Raw genomic sequence first — 26,453 nt, 5'->3', positions numbered from 1 at the left:
GTTGGAGCTGCACTCATCCAGGCAAGTGGAGAGTATTCCATCATACTCCTGACTTGTGCCTTGTAGATGGTGGACAGGCTTTCGGGAAACAGGAGGTGAGTTACTTGCCACAGAATTCCCAGCCTCTGACTTGCTCTTGTAGCCACTGTATTTATATGGCTAGTCCAGTTCAGCTTCTGGTCAATGGTAACGTCCAGGATGTTGATAGTGGGAGATTCAGCAATGTTAATGCCATTGAAAGTTAAGAGGCAATGGTTAGGTTCTCTCTTTTTGGAGATGGTCATTGCCCGGTACCCATGTGACATGTATGTTACCTGCCACTTATCAGCCCAAACCTGAATGTTGTCCAGGTCTTGCTGCATATGGACACAACTTCTTCAGTATCTGAGGAATAGCGAATGGTGCTGAACATTGTGCAATCAACATCATTTCTGACTTTATGATGGAAGGATGATCTATATAGCTAACTATATGGATCAGGATGGTCCAGGAACATCCAACTGATTGCGTCCACAGCAGCAGTAGGGGAGCTATAATTAATCTTAAGGAGGGAAATGTACCTTCTTGCTGTTAATCGCATCCAATCCCTCTTGCTCGAAGGGATATCAAATGAGGCATCAGTTGAACTTGGCTGTAACGCCCCTGTCCCCTGTGGTCTAATTGCCCTTGACACTCAATAAAGTAAATTGGTGCCTGTGGAATGCAACAGCAGTAAAGAGCAATTAGCTTCTGGAGGAAATTTACATCAAAAGAAAATAAATCTATGCTATCATACATATTGCATTCGGCACAGCCAAAACTAGCATTGAATGGAAAATCTTTGACTGGCATAATCACACAGTAACAAGTACAAAGAGTGAACCTATATAAACAAGGATCCATTTGCTGCTCATAGCACTTTACTGTAATTTCCCACTAAGATATTCTACTTTTGATTTTAGGAGATCTGATTAAATGTCCTTCGTATAGCTCTACAACAATCGATGCTCTTGAAGGGGAGCACGCACGTATAAGTTGTAAACTGTGCAATGTATCCACTCCAGTTGTCTTGAGTGACCTTCAAACACATGGATTTAACATCACCTGGTTCAAAGACACTTCCAAAGATGGTCCTGTGGAGCTTTTAGGAAAAACAGGCAGAATTACATTGGAAGGAACCTCATTAGGATTTTGGCCTGCATTCGTGAAAGATACTGGAAGATATTCTTGCTCTGCCTCGTAAGTAGCATTGAGAATAATAACCCACACCAGCACTAAAATTTTCCGGCACCAGTTGGAGCAGCTTATGTCAGGTGATTCTAGCAGAATTTAGCAAGTACTCTGTCCCACTGGAGATTCATACATTTTGCAATGCAGTGCAGTTTCTTTTGAGTAGGCAAATGGGCAGATGCTTCATTTAAGTACACATGAGGAGCAGGGTGCTCTGCAATTCAATTTGGATGCCCAGGATGTCGTTTGTAAAGGATGCCAATAGCGGAACTATTTGCAAAATTTTAGGGCATGTGGTGGCAGCTGACCTAAAGGGGAGCATGTAAGTATTTTGAACTTTTTTTGGACTGTTTGAACACATTTTTGTAAGAAGAGGTTCCACTGGCACTTAGATTCAAACTAGTAAGTGGCAAATTCAGCGCTGAAATCAGTAAGTAATTCTTCACACAGGAAGTGATAAATGCCTGGGGTCACCTTTTGGGTAACATAGTGGAAGCAAAAGGTCTGGATTTATTCCAGAGAGTTGGGACAGGATTTTCTCTACAGGCTTCAGGACCCCACCATCAGGCTCAAATGGGAATCAGCCTACTCTATGTGGGGTACAGTCACTCACTTGTGATTTTCCCCGAAGTGGCCAATTAATGGTCAGAGGCCAGACTTGGCATAGGATGGTGGGCAGGCTTTTGAAGCTGAAGGGCAACAGGAGACCCTCCAGCTTGGAAGCAGCATCAGGATGCCATGCCATGCCAGGTAAGTAGGTAAGTGAGGGAGAAGATGCCCCAAGATGGAGGCACCCTCTTTCCAACTTTTTTAAAATTGAAAATACAAAAAGACCTTTGCAGCCAGCCACCAGCCAGAGGGTGGGGGGGGGGGGGAGCCCCTTCACAGAGTGACTGTGGATGCAGCTAAACTGAGACAGCCAGAGAGGGCCTCAAAGCCTGCCTGGAGTGTTGGTTCCCTGATCTACTGCCAGGAGGATTCTTCCAGACTGCTGCGCTCTCTTCTCCCCCAATGTGGGGACCTGGAGGCCGATTGGAAAATTCCAGTCAGCCTCTGACAGCAGGCCTTTTAAATTGCTGCTGCCCCCACCTCTGATCCAGCCTCTGTGAAATGGCCTGGGAGCAAGATGGAACTGGGGAACCGGCATGCTGCCTACAGTGTAAAATCTACACCCATCTACCCCTGTGCCCGCCTCCATTAAGGGCTAAAAATTACATGATGAAAAATGGCAGGTTCCTATGAGAGGATGATGATCGGCAGTGACCCTTGTGATTGTAAACCCATCTTTTGCAGTGCATATCGGGTAAAAGGATTATTGTTATTAGCCAGGGTGTTGTAATATTCTGGTTGTGGGGCTATGACATTGTTTGATTTTACGGTAAATATATTTTTGCTTTTGTGCATCACTTAAATTCAGTGAATTTCTTTTTGCCTTTATTAGTATTTGGGGTGAGGCAGAAATACATAAATTGAAAAATGCCTTCCTTTTCAAGAAAGAGAAGAAGATATTCAGTCGTATGGGTCTAGAATTGTCTTGGAGCATTTTATAGTTTGATGCTTTTTTGATATACAGGTATAAAATATTGCATGCAGACTAGTGAGTTTGTGAAAATTTATTTGCATCCTTTTATTCAAGGTGCCTGGTCACAAAAAATATACTTCAGGAAATTTTAAGGGTGGACACATTTTAAAGCTCTTAAACCTGTCCAATCTGCTCACCTCCTCACTCAACACGCAGGTTGGACAATGGAAACTTTTCTAAGGAGGCTGCCTGCACTTTAACAGCATTTTTAATTTTAATACACGGAGACCAGGATTCCTGGGTCTCAGGAATCCCGGCTGGTAAAAAGAAGCGAGGAATGGCCAGATTCATGAGGTAATTGTCTTTATTGCACTATTGTGGTCCAGGAGGAGCAGGAGTGTTTTCCCTCCAGGCCCAACAAGCTTACCACCACATGACTGGATCCTCGCTGCCCACCCCCTCTGCAAGTCTAACTTTCCTGATGTTTGACCTGAGCTCTCCTTCCCGCCCACCACCTTAATGTCAATCTGATTGGCTTGTAGTTAATTTCTGCAAGACCTCCATGATTCCCAGACCTCTGGGTTTCCTGTGCATAAACTTTGCCCCCATCACCTTGCACTTCTGTTTCAGGCCCTGAGTAAATATTGGGGCCACTGTGCCCAAGTTAAAGCTGTTTTACAGTATTACTTAAACAGGTATAGGCAGAAAAAATACCAAAAATACTTTCAAACAATGGAAGTTAAGTGCTAGCTTTTTTGTGATCGCTGGTTAATAATAAGTATAATTTACTAAATTTATGGTGCTTATTTTCTGTTTATAGGAATGGAACTTATAATATAATGAGTAAAGCTACACCTTTGAATGTACAAAAGAATAAAGGATTGTGCCATGGCAGCAAATATCTTTTTAGTCAATATGTTGGAAGATCCATTACGTTGCCCTGTCCAAAACTAGAAGGTTATAGCAAAAAGGAAGAAAATATTATATGGCTGAAGGTATAAACATTTTCATACTTTTGTGTACATACCTATCTTATGAGTTGGATTTAAATTTTTAAATAGTTTTAAAATGGTTTTAATTAATAATATACATACTGAAGCTTTGCAAAAATGTTTGCTAAATGTTTCAAATAAATACAATAACCTCTAAATAAAAATTTTAAATATATTTTCCATAAAAGAGATGACAATACTTGCAGGTGTAAAAATACTTTTATTAAAGGAGTTCATTGGTACATAACAATATTGACAGCACTTCAAAAATAGTTCATTGACTGTCAAGCAGTTTGGAATACCCTGAGTGCAATATAAATGCAAATTCATTCTTCTTTTCCAATTTTTCACATTTCATTGATGATGATAGGATTGTTATTATTGTAATTAAGACTGTCAAAAAACAAAGGAAATGTAAGCTTTGGGCTCTTGCCACATTATGTAACCTGCCGTGGGAGCAGATGGGCATTGGAAAATGTCGCCTATCAACTGTACCTCTGATTATTTAATATATGATGCATATCTAGGTTGAGCCATTCATAAGAATATTAAGAAAATAATTGGCATAAATTTTTATCTTCACCGCTTCTGTGATAATTTGGCAGAGCAGGTCACTCACTTGTTGCGGAATCAGCTCATTAAAATCAGGTGACTTCTAGAAAGGCCAGAATATCAGCTCCATCAGATGTCTACCCAGAGAGTTCAGGTGAAAAATACAACCAGTGTGTCCTTGTATCTTTCAGGATTGCAAGGATAATGTTCACACAGGGACTGAGTACGTTATTCAGAAAGTGGAAGAAAAGAGTGCTGGATATTACTTGTGTGTACTCCCTCTAGAAAATGGTGGACTTCAATATAATATTACAAGAATGCTGGAACTGACAACCAAAGGTATGGTTTAACATCGATTTTTGTTATTATATTAATAAGTGCCAAATTGACACTTTTAATTATGCAAAATACATTCTGACTTGACCTGGAATGGTTCCAGTGGGAATTGGAAATTTTATAAAAAGAATTATTTTGGTCCATTTGGACCTCGGAAGAACTGTGCTCTTCCTTGGAAGTGTAGATTAGCTTGAGCTAGGACAGGCACACTGAAAGCTCTTGCAGGCATCAGCAGTCCAATCCAGGTGACCTGAATCTACCTGAACAGCCCTGTTTGCATATCTTTATGAGCAGGTAGAAATGAGCTGTGGGGGGATGTGAACCTAAGAGATTGATGCCAATGTAGACGAATATCTCCAGGAGAGATGAGTTCAATAACAGGCTATGAAACAATGGCCTGGATATGATCAGGGGTGGGTTGATGAGGAGACAGAGTTTCGGATGAGTGGTTCAGGTTTCCCTGCATGTTGTGGAGTTTTAATTTCACAGCATATATGTTTTCTCCTAGACAGGTTTCCCACCTGGAAGTCAGCCTGATTGACAAGCTGGGCATCCAGCCTGGCAGAGAGGACTCTGCAGCAGGCCACAGGAACGAACAAGTCTAATCCCCAACCATGCATGAGGAGTGGATGAGAGTTCATTCCTTTACACCAAGTCTTTGTAGGGTTTGGGCAACCACTGTTCCCTCTGGCACACAAACAGTGCAGAAAAAGCACTTACTTTCTCCCTGATGCTGTCATCACCTCCGTTAGCTCCTGCCTCCCTCAGCTACCAGAGGCCTGCAAAACTTAACCAAATTCAGAAGCTCTTTATAATATCTAAATGGTGAATCTGCCTCCTTGGAAGTGGCTGGCTGACAGCCCCTTGCCCCACCTCTATTAAACCTGGCGGTTGGAACTTATTGTGGTCCATTTTGAGTTTTTAAAATTTTAACATCTGACCCAACCTGAATTCATCTGTTTTCAGCCCAGAGACCTGGGGCTGGATTTTGCAAGCTTGCCAGAAGTGGGAATGGAGGTAGGTGGGTCTGGAAATCCCGACACTGGTCAGCATACCCATTTGCTGGCATTCTCCCATTTCTGGGCTATTTTTAAGGATGCAGGTCAGGCAGGATAATGGCTACCGCAAGTGGAGGATAACTTTGTAACACAATTACAGACAATGACCAGAGGCCATCTGGTATTTTCCAGTCAGCATGTGGACCCCCTGTAGCATCTGGAGCCAGGTCAATGCCTGAAGGCGGCCTTCCAGCAGCAGGCCAGGAGGCTAGACCTGCAGGGTCAATTTGAGGTCCCCCCCACTGCTGCCTGTAACTGCCATGCCTACATGGCTGCAGCTGCAACCGCATGATGTACTGTGGAGGCGATCCCTCTCCACATTGGTGTTGGCAGCTGTGGCCATTTATTTTTTAAATGGGTGTAGGATGTACTGAGAAGGCACCTTCATCATGAAGTGGCCTCTCTCTTCTTTAATTGCATCAACAGATTGCTGCTCCTTCAGTGCTGGGAGGCCTCTGATTGAACCACCAGTGTCAGGAGCCTGCCCACTGTCCTTAGTTCAACAGTGAGTGCGCCATCTGTCCGCTAATTGGCCATTCTTTATAAAATCGTGTTGGGTGACTATTTCCGACATAATGCGAGGTTGGGTCCTGAATTTGATCCCGATGTTGAGATTCCAACCCCAAAATGAAAATCCGGCCCCTAGTGTTCGTTTGTGGAGTCTTGCTCTAAAGGGAGATAGATAATCAAAGAGTTTCCACTGGGAGTCAACCAAGTAGATGTCCTTCAAACTTTCAATGGCAGCGCTTCCCTCCTCCCAGGATTGATAATAATGCTGGGTTTAAAACTGAATGAATAAAACTGAATGAAGAAAGGACACAATTGCAATGGAAACAGTTCAGAGAGAGTTCACCCAATTGATTCGTGGAATGAGGGGATTACCCTATGAAGAAACATTGGCATGCTGGGCCTGTATCCATTGGAGTTTTAGAAGAATGAGAGGCAGTTTTATTGAAACATATAAGATCCTGAGGAGACTTGACAGGGTGAATGCTGAAATGATGTTTCCCTTGTGGGATAGACTAGAACTAGGGGATACAGATTAAAAATAAGTGTTCTCCCATGTATGACAGAGATGAGGAGAATTTTTTTCTCTCAGAAGGTCATGAGTCTGAGAAACTCTCTTCCCCAGAGAGTGGTGGAGGCAGGATCATTGAATATTTTCAAGGCAGTGGTAGATAGATTCTTGATCGACAAGGGAGCCAAAGGGTATAGAAGGTAGGTGGGAATATGGAGTTGAGGCCACAATCAGATTAACCATACTCCTAATTTGTATGTCCGTATATTTGTAATGGAGTGCTGCAAACTCAAGAGAATTTGATAACAGTCAGTGAAGGGACTGAAACAGCCAATGTCATGGTCTCAATGTTTGATGATAAGGACTCTGCTGCTTGTATCAAATCTAAAGTTAGAGGGAGCAAAATTGTCTCACAACACTTCAGAGGCCTTGTTCTGCTTTTTCTGCATGGCCTGCATGGCATTGCTGAGGGGAAAGGGTGCACAAGGTGGTTGGGGCTGGGGGCTAGGTGGGGGGAAAATTGGGGACATCTGTGTGTGCTGGAAGATCTTGAATCAATGCATCCTGACGTCACACAAGCCAACTAGTTGATGTGATGCCAGAATTCCAAATTTAGGCAATGTGTATCCAGATACCTCTTCATTGTTCACTCCGCAAACAATAATTGTGAAGCTGCAAATGGGCCTGCACTAGCATTATTTACAGTGCCCGGCCTCCAAATTGCTGCTAATGTCATTTTTTTGGAACTTCTTCTTTTGCAAAATGTCTACAAGTATTATGAACTGATTTTGGAGGTGTTGTGATGAGTTCCTGGTTTAAGCACAACAGCTGGTTGGGCTGTGTGACACATTCTCATGGGGCAGGGCATTTGCAGAGGAATAGGTGAACCGTCCAAGTATGGAGCCAACCATGACATTGCCTCTGAGTCTGCAGTATGACAGGGGGATGCAGACTGTGGCATGGTCAAGCTCTGTGCCATCCCCTTTTCCAAGCTGGAACCAGACTCCTCCACACTGTTGACTGACTGGAGCCTGTTTGGCCAATGCCCCCAGAATCCTGCTGTGTATGCCCTACAGTGCACTCCTGCATGCTGCCCCAGCGAAGGCCTCATCTGAGCCCTCTAGCAGCAGTACTTTTCTGCAACCTTGCTCTCCATTGTCCTGTCCCATGAATCATCCTTTCCTCCTGGCCTACTTGCAGCCCATCCATGCCCACATGACTCACCATGTACTGATCCCAACTCTACTCTAGTCTTCAAAGCACAGTATTTCAGCTGGTGGCTTCCAGTGTCAAATCAAGTGACAGGGCCTCTACATCAGTGCAGCGCTGTTGCTCTCTTTCTTTCTGATGCTGTTGTGTCTAGACAAGCAGCAGCTCTTCAGTGTCTGAAAGGAGGAACACAGAAGTGGAAGCTTGTTTTGAGGGAAGGGGATGAATAAGGAAGTAAGAGATCCATGATCACACCATCTCCAGCCCCGCCATTCTGTCTATCCTGCTGCCTACCTTCAGCACTAATGACTTAGCCTGCATCTGTCACTCTGGAATCCTTTCTGTGTTCTGGTCTTCATTTTGCCATAATTTAAATTGGGCAATATTGCTCAGGGCATCTTCCCTTTAAGAGGGATAGTCTGCCTTTAAGAGAGCGGGATTCGCACCACATGATATGCAACAATGCTGCTGGAGCTCCCTGCTGAGTGTAGAGGCCACAGTTGGCATGGAGTTGTAGGAAGCAGTGCAGGACTCTATTGGTCAGATGCTACAATCACACCAGTGAGGTGGGCACACCCAATTTGTGTGCTTCCCACCTCAATCTGCATGGGCAGAGCTAGGTCACAAATCTTAACCTCCTGCACACCCCTCTTACCCCCACCCCATGCGCAAAGGTGGGGCCATCCAATTAGTAGTCTATTGTTACTTCACTAGTTTTGTGAGTCCATGTTGCCAGATTACAGATGCCCATTCTTGTGGGTGAGATCTTGCAACCCCATTTCTCCTTCTTACAAATGCAGTAAAAATCTGAATGCTCTTTATTGGCACACATAGCTTAAAACAAAATTAATATATTTCTGCCTTTAGAATCCTGCCGTAACAATCACTATAAAACTATATAATTCAACTACATGACAGGGACACGTGATAGCTCCTGCAGAATAAATGTGTGATATTTGTTTTTTTCAGCAGATGCTTGCTGGTGATTTGCTTAGTTTTTCTCCAATAACATTTTGATTCGAGAGAATTTTTGATTTGTGGAAATAAATTATACATGTGGGCTGAAACTTTGGTTGGGACCTAGGGCAGAGATTATCCACTGGGGGCTGGATTTAAAGTGATGCCAGGTTCTGTTGTGGTGGGAACAAGTCAATTTTCCACATGCCCTTTAGAAGAGGGGGTATCTAAGAGAACTCCCATGATACTCCAAGAATTCCACCCATAATGACTTTATAAGGCCTCAGTTAAACATTTTGTTAAAACACGCTGTGAAAGGCTCCACATAGAAGGTCCCTGGTTTTGACCTCCCACTAAGGTCATGGACATCCCTAAACCACTTCCACACAAACCATGGCAGAAGTGGATACCTGATGCACAAATAGAAAATTAAAAATTCTCCTGTGTGCGACTGTGGTCACCCAGAATAGACCATGGACACGTAACAACTCAATGCCCAGCTCATAAATACTTAGGAGGTATTACAGCGATACACACCACCACTCCTAACGTAATATCCTGGCTTGGTCACCATAATGTAAAATTATAGTTGTTGCTCTATACCCAGTCACATGAAAGGCAAAATGAAACATTGTCTAGCTAAGAAACAGTATGAGTTCCATACCCAGTCTAGGATAATTGATGCAAAGATAATTGATTACCTTGCCGGTAGATGCAGAATGGCTCCCCTCAAAGCTAAAAGCTTTATCAAGTATTTTATTTATCCTGGGCGGATCTCTTGTGTTGTGGCTCTGGAGTACCCAACTTCAAAGGGAGAATTGAAGCCCAATTATGCAAATGACTTCCTTGCTGCAGTTTGGGATAGGGTTGGCATCTTGGGGAGGAATTTAATGTCACCCCCCCCATCCTTGCTGTGGGATTGGAGGTGGCAGGGGCATTTAATTAGGTGAGAGAGTGCAGGGTAGGAACCTTGCCACCTACCCGCCGCCTCCTGATTAAATCCCAGACAAGAAGGCTCATGGATGGCCTTCCTGCCTGGATGCTAATTGAGGCCCTTAATTGGGTAGTCACAACAGGGGACCCAATAAAAACAAACCATGTTGGGTTTGCTTGCAGGCTTCTGGCGGGGAGGGGAAGAGGGACCCTCATTCAAAGGCACTTAGTGCCTGATAGAGGGAGCTAGTATCAGAAAGTGGGGCCCACTGAGAGCCATCTCTCTGCCCTTTCTTCTGACCCCTTTCCCAACCCTAGCCAGGGACCTCCTCCCCATGACCTCCAACCTGTCCTCACTCACATGTGGTTTGGGTCCATCCGCGACTCTTAGCTTCTGGCTGGTGTATTACTGGCAACTGCCAACAATCCCATTGGCACCGACTGGCTTTGGAGAGCTGCTGGTCTCTGATTGGCCGGCAGCTCTTCAGGGTGGGGTGGGGGTGCAGGATTTCTGCTCCTGGGTCCTAACTTCTAGGGAGAACCCACCTAATTCTGATTGGCCTTCCCCAACGGTGGCAAAGTGGAGTTCTCGTTGGTTCTCCAGTCATCAGGTGAGACCCCTGTCGCCATTGGTGCATGGGATTCCCCTCCAACACAATTACAGTGGAAGAGTAGATGCCTCAGAATTTGAGACCTTTTGTTTTTTCCCCTGGTGTTCTCTTTTTAATGTACTATTATAGGCTCTGAATTAAAATTAAGATCTGTTAATAATTATCATGTTGCTCTTTCTTTGCAGAATCTGTCGAGCCATTTAAACCAAAATTAATTTATCCTGTTGAAGAACAAATTGAGCTTGAACTTGGTATGTATAATTTAGTGTAGTTTTATAACATACAGTCCTTGACAATTTTCTTTCCTGCTATGCCGTTCAGTAGGTTCCAGAAGCTTACTCAAGTAGCCATTCTTCACGTGTAAGTCAAGGTGGTTGGAGTCAAGCCGGTTCAATTCTGTTGACCTGTGTACAATTGCTACCAGGAATGACTGGAGAGCAATCAGGACAAGAACCCCCAATTCTTATCATTCAATTCCAGGGCAAAAAGGCCAGCTGTAGTACCCTAAACACTGCCCCAGCTGAGATCAGAACACTGATTCAGAATCACACTTGGGAACTTCCAGCCTTTATGATTTAGTAGCATAATTTCCTGCTTGATGTTAGTTAACAGTGGTGCTAATCCATTAATTTTAGAAAACTATTTATTTTAAATGGGTTAGCATCGGCGTTACAATCTCATCATTCAAATTATGTTGGAATTGCCTTTAACCATTTGGTGATCAGGAGAACTGTATATTTGTAAGAAGGAGAAATTACATGCCATACGTAACAAGCAGTTAGATAATTCAGGCCCTGAAATTCTGCACTGTTGTTAGTGTCTTTGTTACTCTTGCTGGTTGGAGCTGAAATCCATGAAAAGTAATCGACTGGAAAAGTTAACTCTGTTTCCCTCACCACAGATCTGCTGAGTATTTCCAGCATTTTCTGTTTTCATTTATGAAATCTACTAATGGTTTGCACATCTCACCCAGCTGAAATTTGTGAGGTCTGTGGTTGAAAGTTAGTAAATGCAACACTGCTATTCAAAAAGGAAGGAAGGGAACTCCAGTATAGTTAATCTAGCATTAATTGTTAGGAAAATAGTGAAATCTATTATTCAGGAAGTGTTAACAATGTATTTAGAAAATCATAGTATGATCAGCCAGAGTCAACATGGTTTTTTGAAATTGTGTTTGACAAAGTTATTAGTGTTTTTGAGAATGTAAATAGCAGGTTTTTTTTTAATTATTTCAGGGATGTGGGCATCACAGGCAAAGCCAGTATTTGTTTTCATCCCTAATTGTGCTTGAGAAGGTGGTGGTGAGCCACCTTCTTGAACCACTGCAGTACATCTGGCGTAAACACCCATAATGCTGTTAGGAAGGGAGTTCCAGGGTTTTGATAAAGGGAGACCAGTAGATGTAGTATACTTGGATTTACAAAATGCAGTTGATAAGGTGCCACACAAAAGGTTAATATGCAAGATAAATGCTCATGGATTTGGGGGTAACATATTAGCACGGAGGAGGGTTGGTTAACAGACAGAAAGTAGGTATGAATGGGACTTTTCCAAGTTGACAGGCTCTGACTAGTCAAGTGCCAAAAGAAACAGTGATGGTGCATCAAACTTACAATCTATGTTAATAACTTAGATGAAGAGACCAAGAGTAATGTATCCAAGTTTGCTGGTATTGCAAAGTTAAGTATGAATGTAAGCTGTGCAGTGGACACAAAATGGCAGCAAAGAGATATAGATAGGTTAAGTAGGTAGGCAATAGGGAGGCAGATGAAGTATAATGTGGGGAAATATGAGGTTATCCACTTTAGACAGAATATAAAAACAGGACATTTTTAAAAACATGAGAAACTTTTAAATGATGTTGTTCAGAGAGGCCTAGGCATACTGATATAAGGAACACAAAAAGTTAGCATGCAGGTACAGTAAACTATTAGGGAGGCAAATAGCATGTTGTCTTTGGAGTACAAGAACAAGGAAGTCTTGCTAAAATTGTTTAGGGCTTTTGTGATAGCACCCCCAGGGTACTGTGCACAGTTTTGGTTTTTGTATCTAAGGAAGGATATAGAGGCTGTACAGTGAAGGTTCACTAGATTGGTTCATGTGATGGAAGGATTATAAGATGCTGAGTAAATTTGGCTTATACTCTGGCGTTTAGGAAAATGTGAGGTGATCTCATTGAAACATAAAAGATTCTCAAGGGGCCTGACAAGTAGATGCTAGGAGGGATTTTCCTCCAGCTGGGGAATCAAGAGCATGGAGGCACATTCTCAAGATAAAGGGTTGACCATTTAGGACTGAGATGAGGAGAAATTTCTTCACTCAGAGGGTTGTGAATCTCTGGAATACTCTATCCCAGAGGATTGTGGATGTTTCATCATTGAATACATTCAAGGTTGGGATAGTTGGATAGATTTCTGATGAAGGGCAGTGGGCAGGAAAGTGGAATTTGAGGCAGATCAGCCATGATTGTATTGAATGTTGGAGCATGCTTGAGGGGCCATATTGTTTTCTCCTGCTCCTATTTCTTCTGTTCTTATTTAAATATGCATTAATGAACCAAGAGCACCCAAAGAAGCTACCAGAGGTATGTGGAACAATTTCTGTGATCCCCAGATAGTGGAACAGCATGTTAAGGTGTTTAATGCATGTTCTGGGCAGTCAAAGTGAGGAAAACAGCCAACTTACCACTTTGGCATGACAAGGCTGATCACGCTTCCTTCTTGAGTAGAATGATACTTTTCATTCACATTGCACAACGGCTCAATCACTCTCTAATTTTTCCACCTGGAATCACTCTTTGGAACCCTCCCTCACAATCCAACCCCTTACATCACTAACCTCCCACCTTACTGCCCTTCTAACTCTGTGCTTCCGATTATATCAGCTGCCTGAAGTCACTGCAATTGTTTTCAAATGTTTGCTTTCACCCCCTGCTGTTCTGGCATGTAATAACTAAACAATGAAAGTCACCAGCAGCTGATAGATTTCAGCTCTGAAAGCAGCAAACCAGGGAAAGTCAATGCCACATTCTTATCAGAAGCACAGATGGTAGGCCTGGAGGTCCTGAGGACAATGCTAAAGTGAATCCTGCATTCTGGCCTTCAGTCATTAGGATGGAGTCAATGGAGAGACTGTCTCAGGATTTTCAGAATTTTGTGGGAGCTATTAGACCTGCCATCCTTTTAATGAGTGGAAACCCAGAATATGTACTCAATACAGTTCTGCTGAAGGGTCATGAGGACTCAAAACGTCAACTCTTTTCTTCTCCGCCAATGCTGCCAGACCTGCTGAGTTTTTCCAGGTAATTCTGTTTTTGTACTCAATACAATGCAGCTGAAGTTACCGGACTTGTGGCTTCTGTTTCTCAGGATAGCAGAACATTTTAATAATGTCTTTGTGAGTTTGGCCATAAATATTGGATTATTAGTCATGGAAGCAAAGAATATACTTTATCTTCTACAATCCATCTTGCCACTCCATTGTCTGCTCTGAATAGAACTGGAAGGCTGGAGTTCCTCAGGGTAGTGTCCTCAGGTCTAACCATCATCAGTTCCTTCAACAATGACCTTCCTTCCATCATAAGGTCAGAAGTGGGGATGTTTGCTGATGAGTGCACAATGTTCAGCACCATTCGCGACTCAGATACTGAAGCAGTCCATGTCCAAATGCAGAAAGACTTGGACAATATCCAGACTTGGGCTGACAAGCATGGTGTGGATGCAATCTATTATTTTCTGAGCTTTAGAGTAGCCACGGAATCACAATCTTGTCAGCACATCGCACTGTCTGATCCACAGCAGGTGGTGGCAGGGACTTCCCAGGTATCCGGCACTCAGAGGACTGCAGGAGGCCAGGAATTTGCAGAGTCCGAGTCAAACGATGAGCCTCTGGACTCGGTCATGTCACAATTGCTAGAGCTGCAAATGCAAGCTCGGGAACATCAGGAAGGGATGTCCGCTGCATTCCTCAGATTGCAAGGCAGGATGGAGAAATCCGTCCGCTTTTAGGCTGAGGTGATAGCGCCGGAATGTCAATGCATCTAGGTCAACACCGGTAGGATCATGGCCACCATGGAGAACTTGGTCCAGAAAGTCACTCCTGCACTGCTGTGTGGGCTGAACTCCATCGCTGATGCCACAGTTGGCCTCCAACAGTGTGTACTCGAGAGGGGTGTGGGGCAGCTTAATCTTATTCCAGCTACCCCTTCTCCTCAAGGAGTCAGCCAGGGGCCCTTGGGCACCCGTGTAGAGGAGGATCAGCAGATGTATGCCCCAGGGCCATCCATCCAGGTGACTCTGGGAGTGTCCAGCCCATCTGAATTCCCTCTTCCTGTGACCTCAGCAGCTCCAGTTCTTTATTGTAAATAAGCTCCCGAGAATGTCTCCCTGCTTATGGCTCCTTGTTCTGATGAGTAGTGTTCTTGTCACTTAGATGTGAGACCTTTCTGCACATGGTGAAGGCAGGTGTCTCAGTCCAGCCCTCGTCCCTGTGCTTTGGCCTTCAGGTGATGGTCCCAGCCTCACACTTCCCGGACACATTACTAATGCCTGCACCTCGCTGGTGCTTGTCATTGCTTCCAGAATGTCATGGGCAGGCATCACAGAGTTCCATCATTCTCTTTGTGTGCTCTCAGCATCTTTTAAGGTGGGGCTGGCCCCCATCTCTTCAGCATCTGTGACCAGTGACTCTGTGCTCCTGAAGGGATCAGGTGCTGAAGGCAGAAAATGGATCAGATGCTTTTAAAGTTTCACGGCTGCGTCTCTATGATGTGACCCTGATCACAGAGTACAAGCGAAGTGCCCTCGGCCAGGCAGGAGTCAGATGTCAGACATTCACAGAGGCTGTGTGAAGATCTATGGAGTGTCCTCACTGCAATCGAGTGATTATTAAGGCCTCGGTGTCTCCATGACAGGAGCATTATCACAGAGGGCATATGCGCTGCCATAAACCAGACTGGAGTCCAAATTCATAGGTACAATGTGAGTATCCATGGTGTTTTCTTGCAACATGCCGTCATCATCCTCCATAAATCTAGAAGCTGTGAGGGCCTCCCGAGTGTGCCTGCCTTGTCTGGCCAGTGTGAGTGCCATCTCCTTCATCGTCACCTTCGAGGACCTCCTCATCCTCATCACCGCCGGCCTCCTCATTGGAGGAGACCTCCAGCTCCTCCATATCCTCCTCAGCCAGCTCCTCACCCCGGTGCAGCCTCAGGTTGTAAAGGGCACAGCAGACAATGATGATGTGTGACACCCACTGTCAATTATATTGCAGGGCTCCACCAGACCGGTCCAGGCACTGGAGCCTCATTTTCAGCATCCCAATGGTTTGCTCCACCAAGTTGTGAGTTGCAGCATAAACTTCGTTATACCTTCGCTCTGCTGCAGTCTGAGGCTGCCGCACAGGTGTCATCAGCCACGTCCTCTCTGGATAGCCCTTGTCCTCAATGAGCCACCCCTGCAGCTTCTGTGGACCCTGGAAGACATCAGGGATCTGTGATCACTGAGAATATAGGAGTTGTGGACACTCCTTTGAAACCATGCACAGAGCCGCAGGATGCATTTCTGGTGGTCGCACACCAGCTACACATTCAGCGAAAGGAATCCCTTGGTGTTGACATAGTTGACCGTGCGTTGTGATGGAGATCTGAGCGCCATGTGAGTGCAGTCGTTGGCACCCTGCACCTGTGGGAAACCCGAGATCTGGGCAAATACAATCGCTCTTGCATCCTGGCTGTCCTGGTCCTGGGTGAAATGCACAAAGTTGTGTGCCCTCGCGAGGGTGGCATCTGTGACTTCATGGATGCATTTGTCGTTGGAGTCTTGAGAGATCCCACAAAGGTCACTGTGGAGCCCTGAAAGGAGCCACTGCCGTGGAAATTGAGGGCCCTTGTCACTTTGACAGTCACTGGCAGTGGATGCCGTCCATGTCCTCGTGGCGCCAAATCCTGCAGCAGGTGGCAGATGTGACCGACCAGTTCCCTAGACATGCACTTTCTTCAGTAACACTAGTCCTCAGTCATCGGCAGGAATGAAAGGTGGCGTCTAAAGTCCCTGGGTCTAGCTAGGCACCGACTAGCGACGGCTCACTGTGGCTCTTCGATGGCATGTGCAGGAGCTCCAGCTGCCCCTTCTTCCAAAGGGTACAGCTCCTCCGTCTGCACAGCCAGGCACCTCAGGCACCCTCTCCTCCGTCGTCTTTCCTCTCTGTAAGCCAAAAGGCATACAGCTAGATCATCAGGCTTCATGATCCTGATGTACTCCTCCTGCAGGATGAAAGAGAGAGACAAGTGGCTTAGCTTGGATGTACTAAGAACCTCTCTTGATTAAGTCTGAAGGCCCCTCAACGCATCCTGGAGAGTGCTGGCCACCCCTTAGATGGCCAGAGATTAGTGCGCTGCATGGCTGCCTGAAACCCCACCCTCCTCTGCCCCACTCCACCTGACCGATTAGAGGCAGCTTTGCCCGTTGGACTGCATGCTGTGCTGTCAGCTCAGGTGCAGGCATTCTCCTATCCCACATTGCAAGGCTGCACTGTTAGCTTGATCCATGGTGGAGACTGGTCCAAACAATGATGATGACATTGAAAGGGGCTGTGAGCACCTGCACCAGTGACTGCTCCATCACCAGCTATAACAAGGAGATTGTACAATGTGTCCAGTTGTCCAACTGTTCTGCAGCCCACTAAACGCTCATTACTTTTCAGTCTGTGCCTGAGGGGTGAAAAGCTCTGGAGCATTTGGGTGGCACTATAGTGCCTCTGCATTGCTTGAGTGGGCAGATAAGCTGGAGGCCTGACTCCAATCATATCAATGTGGCTGCGCCTGAACTGTCTCAACTGCAGAGGAATGGTCACCTTATACAAGGTGTTCCTAATGCATGGCTGCTTCCCTCGCCCAATACCACCCCCTCCCCCCGCACATGCCTGTATGCTACCTTCAACCACAGGGCAACCCATCCTCAACTGCACCCGCACCCCACTTCCCCACCAACCGCAGGGCAGCCCTTGCCTCCTCCCCTCACGCCTCAACCTTGAAGTCCAACAGGTGACCCGGGCGAGTGCTCCAATATGTTACTGTGTATTCATCTCTGAGTTTCCCTAAGTGCAGCCCGCCAAATGCATGCATTTTATATGCTGTTGTGAAACACATTGGCGTGTAATCATACCGATGCGGGCGGACGACTCAGCAGTGCGGACCGATTCCGGCAGGCTGGGCTTATAATGATATGCAGGTGTATTACAATGAAGTTCCCAACATGGGAAATGCGGCCTGCAGTTGGCGGGCAGAATGGATGATCGCAAACTGGCTTCACGACGCTGTGAAGCTGATTTTAGGCCTTCTTGCCATAGTGTCCGTCGACACCACTGAACACATCCGACACCAGCGGGCATGCATGATTCCTCCCCCTCTCTGTTTTTGTTATCTCCTTAATGCCTTCTTTACCCAAGCTGTGAAGTAAGCTGTAGGTTGGTTCCTACAGTACCATCCCATCATACCTATGTGTTGGCTATATTTCCCATCATGCTTAGAAAGAGCTCTTGCATGTACACTTAAGGCTATTAATGCTAATAACTACATTTGTCTATTTTTAAAGTTGTTAATGCACATCTTAATATCAGTTTTAATAGAGTTATTTCATCCCCCCACCTAACCTAAAAGGGTTGTGGAACCAAATTCAATTGCAACTTTCAAAAGAGAGTGGGATATATATTTAATAAGGACACACTTTCAGGGCTGTGAGGAAAAAGCATGGGAAGGGACTAATTGGATAGTTTTTCAAAGAGCTGGCACGGCCACCAGAGAATTCCTGTGCTTTATGATTCTAAAATTGAAAAATAAATGGTTCAATGGTGAAAACAGGCCCCAGTGACAGTTACTAGCTGCAGATTATGTTGTGTTTCAATTAATGTCCAAGAACTGGTCACACCAAAACAAAATTGTTTGTATTACTGAGTTTCCTTTTTTTTATTAGGTGAGAAAAAGGAAATTGAATGCAAAGCTATTGTTGGCTACAGAATGAATGGCTTCTGCATTCTATATTGGATTTTTAACATCAGTGGAAATGATACAGTTTATGAAAATCCTGAAAGGTAAGAGATGTACTAATATGTTTATTATATTTGGTGCATTGTTATCTTATGCTTAACTATTTGCATGAGAAGAATTATTGAAAGTGACAACATTAATCCACAGAGTTCAATAATTGACTCCCTTTATTCTCCAGTATATTGTTTAATTACAGCTCCTGTTTATTTTGTGAGAAGTCATGCTGCATGGTGACAATCACTAAGTGCAAACAGTCAACTTTCATGTTTTTAATTTAAGAAAACACAGAGAAAAGTAGATTTTATTCTTGTTCTTATTGATGCAAAAGCCCATCAAGCCTTTTCCATCTAGAGTAAACATATAATTGTTCTGTCATGGTCTTTGCTCCCACAGCTTTATCTATTGTAAATAACTTAAAATAGGGCCTTCCAGGTTACACATATTTACTGCTACCATGAGCAGGAATTTCTATCCACCAGTGGGGAACAGGTCAGAATTGTTCCGGTTCTGGAACATGAGCCTGCCCACCACCGCCACACACACCCGCACCCCCCCCCACCCCCCCAAAGGGAGAATGCCTGTTCCGATTTTCATGAGGCACTCCCTTGGCCTGGACTTGAGCTCACCATCCAATTAAGGGCAGTTGGCAGGCCCTCGAAGCTGTAAGGCCAATCAGAGGTCTTCCAGTTTGAAAGGTGCAGCAGGCTGCTAAAGAAAATAAGTATGGGAGAGGGCACTAATAACTGAAGGCCCTCTCTGCTCAATTTTTTAAACTTAAATTTAAAAACAGATCTTCAGCCAGGTCACCACTGTGGGGGATACCCTCTGTACAGTGACCTGTAGTTGCTCTTGCACCCAGACAGGCAGGGAGGTCCTTTTGACATGACTGGCTCCCCTTCAGCCAGCCTCCAGGCAGTTAAGCTTGTCCTTGCTGCCTGTGGGGATGTGGCACCGATTGGAAAACCCCCTTTCAGAATTGTCTTCAATAGGATCTTAACAAACTGTTTCGGCTACCCGCAGCATGTGGTTGGGTAGTCCTGCCACCCCTAATTTTATTTCTGTTAAAATGACCGAAGAGTGTGATGGAGCCAGGAACTGGCACATCAGCTGCCAGGACAACTTCTAGATAAAAACAAAAAACTGCGGATGCTGGAAATCCGAAACAAAAACAGAGTTACATGGAAAAACTCAGCAGGTCTGGCAGCATCGGCAGAGAAGAAAAGAGTTGACGTTTTGAGTCCTCGACGGGGGTGGGGGGTGGGTGGGTGGAAGGGGTGGGGGGGCGCAGGGGTGGGAGGTGGTGGTAGTGCTGTAAATCCAGCTACACATATCTTATCCACAATTATCGAATTAAGATTATTTGCCCAGTCTCAACCCATCTACAAAATAGAAGTGATTTTAACTCCCTCTACTTGGTGAAAATAGGGTGGCAGCAGAGTTAAGATCAAGGCAGGGGCTCCCAAGTTAGTTCCTGTACTTCTGCCATTTTATCTCAAGTCTTCCATTGGATCAGAGAGCAGGCTCATTTTACTATGTAGATTGAGGTTAAATGATGCATATGGGATACATATGTAATATATAAGGCATGTTGGACAGATCGCACAAATTTGGATGCTCTGCATTGGGATGACCCCCCAGCCTCCTCCACCTTGGAAACCCAATTGTTGAAATCTAGTCAAGCCATATCTCTCTGAAGATGATCAATTTCATTACCTGCCCAAGAAGAGATGTTATAATAAACACACAATATATTTTCTCTTTACCATCACCTTCTGTCTTCTGCTCTCAAACCTGTTCTCAATCCATCTAGATTATTTGGTATTCATTTGATGAGCCTTAAGACTGTTTCTTTATCTCAGATGAGGAACTTGTCAAACATTTCTTGAAAACCGAATTAAACTTCATTTCTTAATAATAATACCATGGTTGGATTATAAGTGATGATGACAGTAATTTTGGTTTCAGTGATTTTAGTGATGTTTTTCTGCAGATTTCTCTAGTAATGGGAACAGCTGATTGTCCATTATATTCAAGTCTCATATTCATGGCTAATATGACATACTAGTTATGATACATATTCCTCAAGAAGGAGTAGGCAGGTAATTGTAAACCTTAGGCTTTTAAATTCTATTGTCACTAATAATTGTCTTCTCCCATTCCCCTTCTGTACTATTTGCTGAAGTAGAAATTATTTATCTAATTAACATCATTCAGCATTTTCCACTATAAAATGTTCACATCTCTGTGTCCTTTAGGATTGTTCATGAAGATAACAGAATATCTATAATCAGACCACTTGTGTTCACCAGAATTAAAGCACAGCATTTGAATCAACTTTTTGAGTGTGTTTTAAATTGTGCAGAGACTGATCAAATCGGTAACATCATTCTTCTAGAAAGAGGTATTCCATCCTATAGTAATAAGATAGTAAAATCATGATTGCCTAACACTAACACTGTTTCATATCCTTTTACTCATGCTTCTGATGGTCCAAAATGCCGAGTAATACTAACCATATAGATCAGAAAGTTCCAAGTTCAAGTCCAAGTCCATGTGAAGTTAGTTGACCTCAGCTGATGCAATAGTTATAGTGATACAATTATGATTTGTGCTATTGGCTGGGGCAACAATATTCAGGCAAATGTTTTCACTTCTATTCAATAGCTGCTATATGTCTATGGATGTTAGTGAGGATAAAATTGATTTGACTGTGATGCACTCCAAGCTTGATTGGCTTGCCTTTGCTCACTGTTTAGGTTTACATGAGCATCAATTCCCTGTACCTGTGCACCTGGACTACAACTATTAAAAGGGAGCATGAAATTGGAAAAGAAGGGCCAGTCTCCATTTCTTTATGGACTGTACTTTTCTATCTTTAGTGAGTTGAAGTGCCAATTTTCTGTGTGAGCTTCATTCATGTAAAAAATATATGAATGAACAAGAGCAATTCAACCAAATTAATGCTTCAGGAATGGACCATTTGTTACAACTGGAAGGAATTGAAAGTGAGCAGTATTTAATAAGGAACAGTTGAGGAAAAGGGAAGGGAACAAAACATGAACTCACACAGGAAAAGAAATTGAATGACCACAAAAGTGCTTAAATAGAAAACATGAGCTGGTTAAATGGCAGAGGCCTTACACTCATTGCCATTTAGAAGAATGAGAGGAGAACTTATTAAAATATATGTAAGATTTTGAGGGGGCTTGACAGGGTAGGTGCTGAAAAGATGTTTCCCCTCATGGGGGTATTTAGAACTGGGGCGCACAATTTCAAGATGAGGGGACTCACATTTAAGATACAGATGAGGGGGAATTTTTTCTCTTAGACGGTCATCAATCTTTGTAATTCTCTTCCCCAGAAAGCAGTGGAGACTGGATCATTAAATTTATTCAAGGCTGAATTCGGCAGATGTTTGATCTACAAGGGAGTCAGGGGGTGTGGGCAGAGGGGTGGGTAGGGGCAGTCAGGAAAGTAGAATTAGGGCCACAGTCAGATCAGCCATAATCTTATTGAATAGCGGAGCAGACTCAAAGGACGAAATGGTCAACTCCAGTTCCTATTTCTTATGTTCTTAGGTGATGTAGAGATTTGGGAAAATAGAAAGCAAAATGAAAGAAATAAAAGGCATCAACAAGACATTTTGCCATTTAACCATCACCTGTTTTCCACCTAAGTATTTTAAAGGTCATTATACTTTCCTTCCTATCTCTGTATTTGTGTGTTTTCCCTTTCACCTTCCACTGTTCCTTTTTAAATACAGCTTATAGGTAATATCTTCTAGTTCTGATGAAAGGTTAATACTTGAAACATTCACTTGTCTGTTTTTCCCACAGATGCTGTCTGATCTATATAGTATTTCTTGAATTTTCTACTCTTGTTTCAGATTTCCAGCATCTGCAGTATTTTGCACTTCATCCAGAAGAGTTGTGTCAGGTTTAGATCAGTGCAGTTAGTTGTAATTTACTGTTAAAAAATATTGTTTTGGTGGGAATAGGGGTACTTTGCAATCATCATCTTCTATAAATTGACAATTAGTACCAAGTTAAACAGTGTCAGTAAATACAATATTAATGTATTAGTTCCTGCTCACTTCACTTAAGTAAGTAAAAGATGTAAATTATACAATGTCCCTACAACCAATATTGTTGAAGCCTGACCAGTTGCATTACACAAGAGATATTTACTCAGTATCAGCACTAGCAGAAACCATAAGATAAAAGCAAAATACTGCGGATGCTGAAAATCTAGAACAAAAACAAAAATACCTGGAAAGCTGGAGGTGGCGGAAATGGCGGAGGATGATGGAGTGATTGACAGGGCCCTCAATCGTGTCCGGCCCACCTCCCACGCATCCGCCCTCACACCTTCCTCTCCCTCCCAAAACCATGATAGGGTCCCCCTTGTCCTCACTTATCACCCCACCAGCGTTCAAAGGATCATCCCCGCCATTGCCACCAACTCCAGCATGATGCCACTACCAAACGCATCTTCCCTCACCCCACTGGTGGCTTTCCGCAGGGATCATTGCCTCTGGGATACCATGGTCCACTCCTCCATCACCCCCTACACCTCAACCCCCTCCCACGGCACCTTCCCTTGCAACCGCAGAAGGTGCAGCACTTGCCGCTTTACTTTGCCCCTCCTCACCGTCCAAGGGCCCAAACACTCCTTTTCAAGTGAATCAGCCCTTCACTTGCACTTCTCTCAATTTAATCTACTGCATTCGCTGCTCCCAATGCGGTCTCCTCCAAATTGGAGAGACCAAATGCAGACTGGGTGATCACTTTGTGGATCACCTTCAGTCTATAGGCAAACATGACCCAGACCTCCCTGTCACTTGCCATTTCAACACACCACCCTGCTCTCATGCCCACATGTCCATCCTTGGCCTGCTGCATTGTTCCAGTGAAGCTCAACGCAAACTGGAGGAACAGCACCTCATCTTCCGACTCAGCATTTTACAGCCTTCCAGACTTAATATTGAATTCAACAATTTCAGATCATGAACTCTCTCCTCCATCCCCACCCACTTTCTGATCCCCCTTTTTTCCAATAATTTATCATTTTTTTACAACTATATTTTTTTCCCTCCTATTTTAAATTTATTTCAATCTATTGTTTCATCTCCACTTTTGAGCCCATTTTGATCCCTTCCCCCCATCCCACCCGCACTAGAGCCATCTGCCACCAGCTTGCTTCCCGTAATGTCCCCATCTTTTAGATGATATCACCACCGTCAACACCCCTTTGTCCTTTTGTCAATGACATCTTTGGCTGTCTCTTCTTGGCCTCCACCTATCACTGGCCCCCAATCGAGCTCTCCTGTCCCACCCCTTTCTACCAGCTTTTATTTCATCTCATTTCTATATGTCTTAGTTCTGATGAAGGGTCGTACCGACTCGAAATGTCAACTGTATCCCCCTCCGCAGATGCTGTCAGACCTGCTGAGTTTTTCCAGGTATTTTTGCTTTTGTTCTAGCAGAAACCATAGTGTTCTGTAGATTATTTCGATAATACAGGCTGCAATATCAGATTGATATTCTGGAGTTTTGGTAACAACCACAAATGTTATTGAATTTTCTTTTTCACAGGCAAGAGTGATACTTGTCCAGTAGTCCTGTTACTAATCATGACAGTGGCTATTTTCATCATTGTATCAATTGTGTATGTCAGGTTCAAGATTTACTTCATCCTTTGCTTCAGGGACTTCACTTCCAGGGATGAAACTTTAGAAGGTAAGATCATAAAAATAAAATACACATGGAGATTGTATTTTGATGTAATATCAAAGCAAACCAGTTACATCAGACAGGGCTAGGATAGGATCACCTACATCAGTTAGGGCTAGGGTCACCTGTATCTGTCAGGGCTAGGATCACCTGTATCAGACAGTACTAGAAACACTTGTAGCAGGCAGGGCTGGGATCACCCATAACAGGCAATGCTAGGATCACCTGTATCAGACAGGGCTAGGATCACCTGTAACAGACAGTGCTAGGATCACTGTATGAGACACGGCTAGGATCACCTGTATGAGACAGGGCTAGGATCACCTGTAACAGACAGGGCTAAGATCACCTGTAACAGACAGGGCTAGGATAGGAACACCTGTATCAGAAAGTGTTAGGATCACTGGTATCAGACAGGGTTAGTATCACCTGTACCAGGCAGGGCTGGGATCACCTATATCAGACAGGGTTAGGGTCACCTGACAGGGCTAGTGCCATCTGTATCAGACAGGGCCAAGATCATCTGTATGAGACGGGGCTAAGAATACCTGTATCAGACAGGGCTAGGATCACCTATATCGGACAGAACTAGGATAGGATCATCTGTATTCGAAAGTGTTAGGAACACCTCTGTCAGACAGACTTAGGATCTCCTGTACCAGACAGGGCTAAGATCACCTGTGTCAGACGGGGCTAGGATTACATATTACAGACATGGCTAGGATCACCTCTATGGAAAGGGCTAGGATCACCTGTATGAGACAGGGCTAGGATCACCTGTATGAGACAGGGCTAGGATCACCTGTATGAGACAGGGCTAGGATCACCTGTATGATGCAGGGCTCGTGTCACCTGTATCAGACCAAGCTAGGATCATCTGTATCAGACAGGGCTAGGACACATGTATCAGACAGAACTAGGATAGGATCACCTGTATCAGAAAGTGTTAGGATCACCTGTATCAGACAGGGTTAGGATCACCCGTATCAGACAGGGCCAGGATCAGCTGTATCAGGCAGGGCTAGGATGCCTGTATTGGACAGAGCTAGGATAGGATCACCTGTATCAGATGGGGTTAGGATCACCTGTAAAAAGGCAGAGCTCAGATCACCTGTATCAGACTGGGTTAGGATCACCTGTATCAGATAGGGTTAGGATCCCTGTATTATACAGAGTTAAGATCACCTGTATCAGACAGAGCTAGGATCACATGTATCCAACAGGGTTATGATCATCTATATCAGACAGAGCTAGGATCACCTGTATCAGACAGAGCTAGGAACACCTGTAACAGACAGGGTTAGGGCCATCTGTATCAGATAGGGTTAGGATCACCTGTATTCAACAGAATTAGGATCACCTGTATCAGACAAGGCTTGGATCACCTTTATCAGACAGTGCTAGGATCACACCTGTATCAGGGAAGGCTAGGATCACCTGTATCAGACAGGGCTAGAAACACTTGTAGCAGGCAGGGCTGGGATCACCCATAACAGGCAATGCTAGGATCACGTGTATGAGACAGGGCTAGGATCACCCGTAACAGACAGTGCTAGGATCGCTGTATGAGACACGGCTAGGATCACCTGTATGAGACAGGGCTAGGATCACCTGTATGAGACAGGGCTAGGATCACCTGTAACAGACAGGGCTAAGATCACCTGTATCAGACAGGGCTAGGATAGGAACACCTGTATCAGAAAGTGTTAGGATCACTGGTATCAGACAGGGTTAGTATCACCTGTACCAGGCAGGGCTGGGATCACCTATATCAGACAGGGTTAGGGTCACCTGACAGGGCTAGTGCCATCTGTATCAGACAGGGCCAAGATCATCTGTATGAGACAGGGCTAAGAATACCTGTATCAGACAGGGCTAGGATCACTTATATCGGACAGAACTAGGATAGGATCATCTGTATTCGAAAGTGTTAGGATCACCTCTGTCAGACAGACTTAGGATCTCCTGTACCAGACAGGGCTAAGATCACCTGTGTCAGACGGGGCTAGGATTACATATTACAGACATGGCTAGGATCACCTCTATGGAAAGGGCTAGGATCACCTGTATGAGACAGGGCTAGGATCACCTGTATGATGCAGGGCTCGTGTCACCTGTATCAGACCAAGCTAGGATCATCTGTATCAGACAGGGCTAGGACACATGTATCAGACAGAACTAGGATAGGATCACCTGTATCAGAAAGTGTTAGGATCACCTGTATCAGACAGGGTTAGGATCACCCGTATCAGACAGGGCCAGGATCAGCTGTATCAGGCA

The 26,453-nt window shown here is 44.3% G+C and overlaps 1 protein-coding gene across 1 annotated transcript in view; it reads left to right on the top strand.

The window, feature by feature from the left end:
* Nucleotides 1–1,448: 1,448 nt before the first annotated feature.
* LOC121283895 (interleukin-18 receptor 1-like) overlaps nucleotides 1,449–26,453 on the top strand; it is a 36,264-nt gene continuing 11,259 nt past the window's right edge. Inside the window, exons 1-7 of the mRNA XM_041198698.1 lie at nucleotides 1,449–1,531; nucleotides 3,552–3,726; nucleotides 4,467–4,614; nucleotides 10,583–10,648; nucleotides 18,368–18,485; nucleotides 20,697–20,842; nucleotides 24,036–24,179. Of these exons, the coding sequence (XP_041054632.1) occupies nucleotides 1,449–1,531; nucleotides 3,552–3,726; nucleotides 4,467–4,614; nucleotides 10,583–10,648; nucleotides 18,368–18,485; nucleotides 20,697–20,842; nucleotides 24,036–24,179 (880 nt within the window). The remainder of the gene's footprint in view (nucleotides 1,532–3,551; nucleotides 3,727–4,466; nucleotides 4,615–10,582; nucleotides 10,649–18,367; nucleotides 18,486–20,696; nucleotides 20,843–24,035; nucleotides 24,180–26,453) is intronic.

Source organism: Carcharodon carcharias, chromosome 11, assembly GCF_017639515.1.
Source record: "Carcharodon carcharias isolate sCarCar2 chromosome 11, sCarCar2.pri, whole genome shotgun sequence".
Classification (NCBI taxonomy): Eukaryota; Metazoa; Chordata; class Chondrichthyes; order Lamniformes; family Lamnidae; genus Carcharodon; species Carcharodon carcharias.
This window is presented reverse-complemented; position numbering and strand designations above follow the sequence as displayed.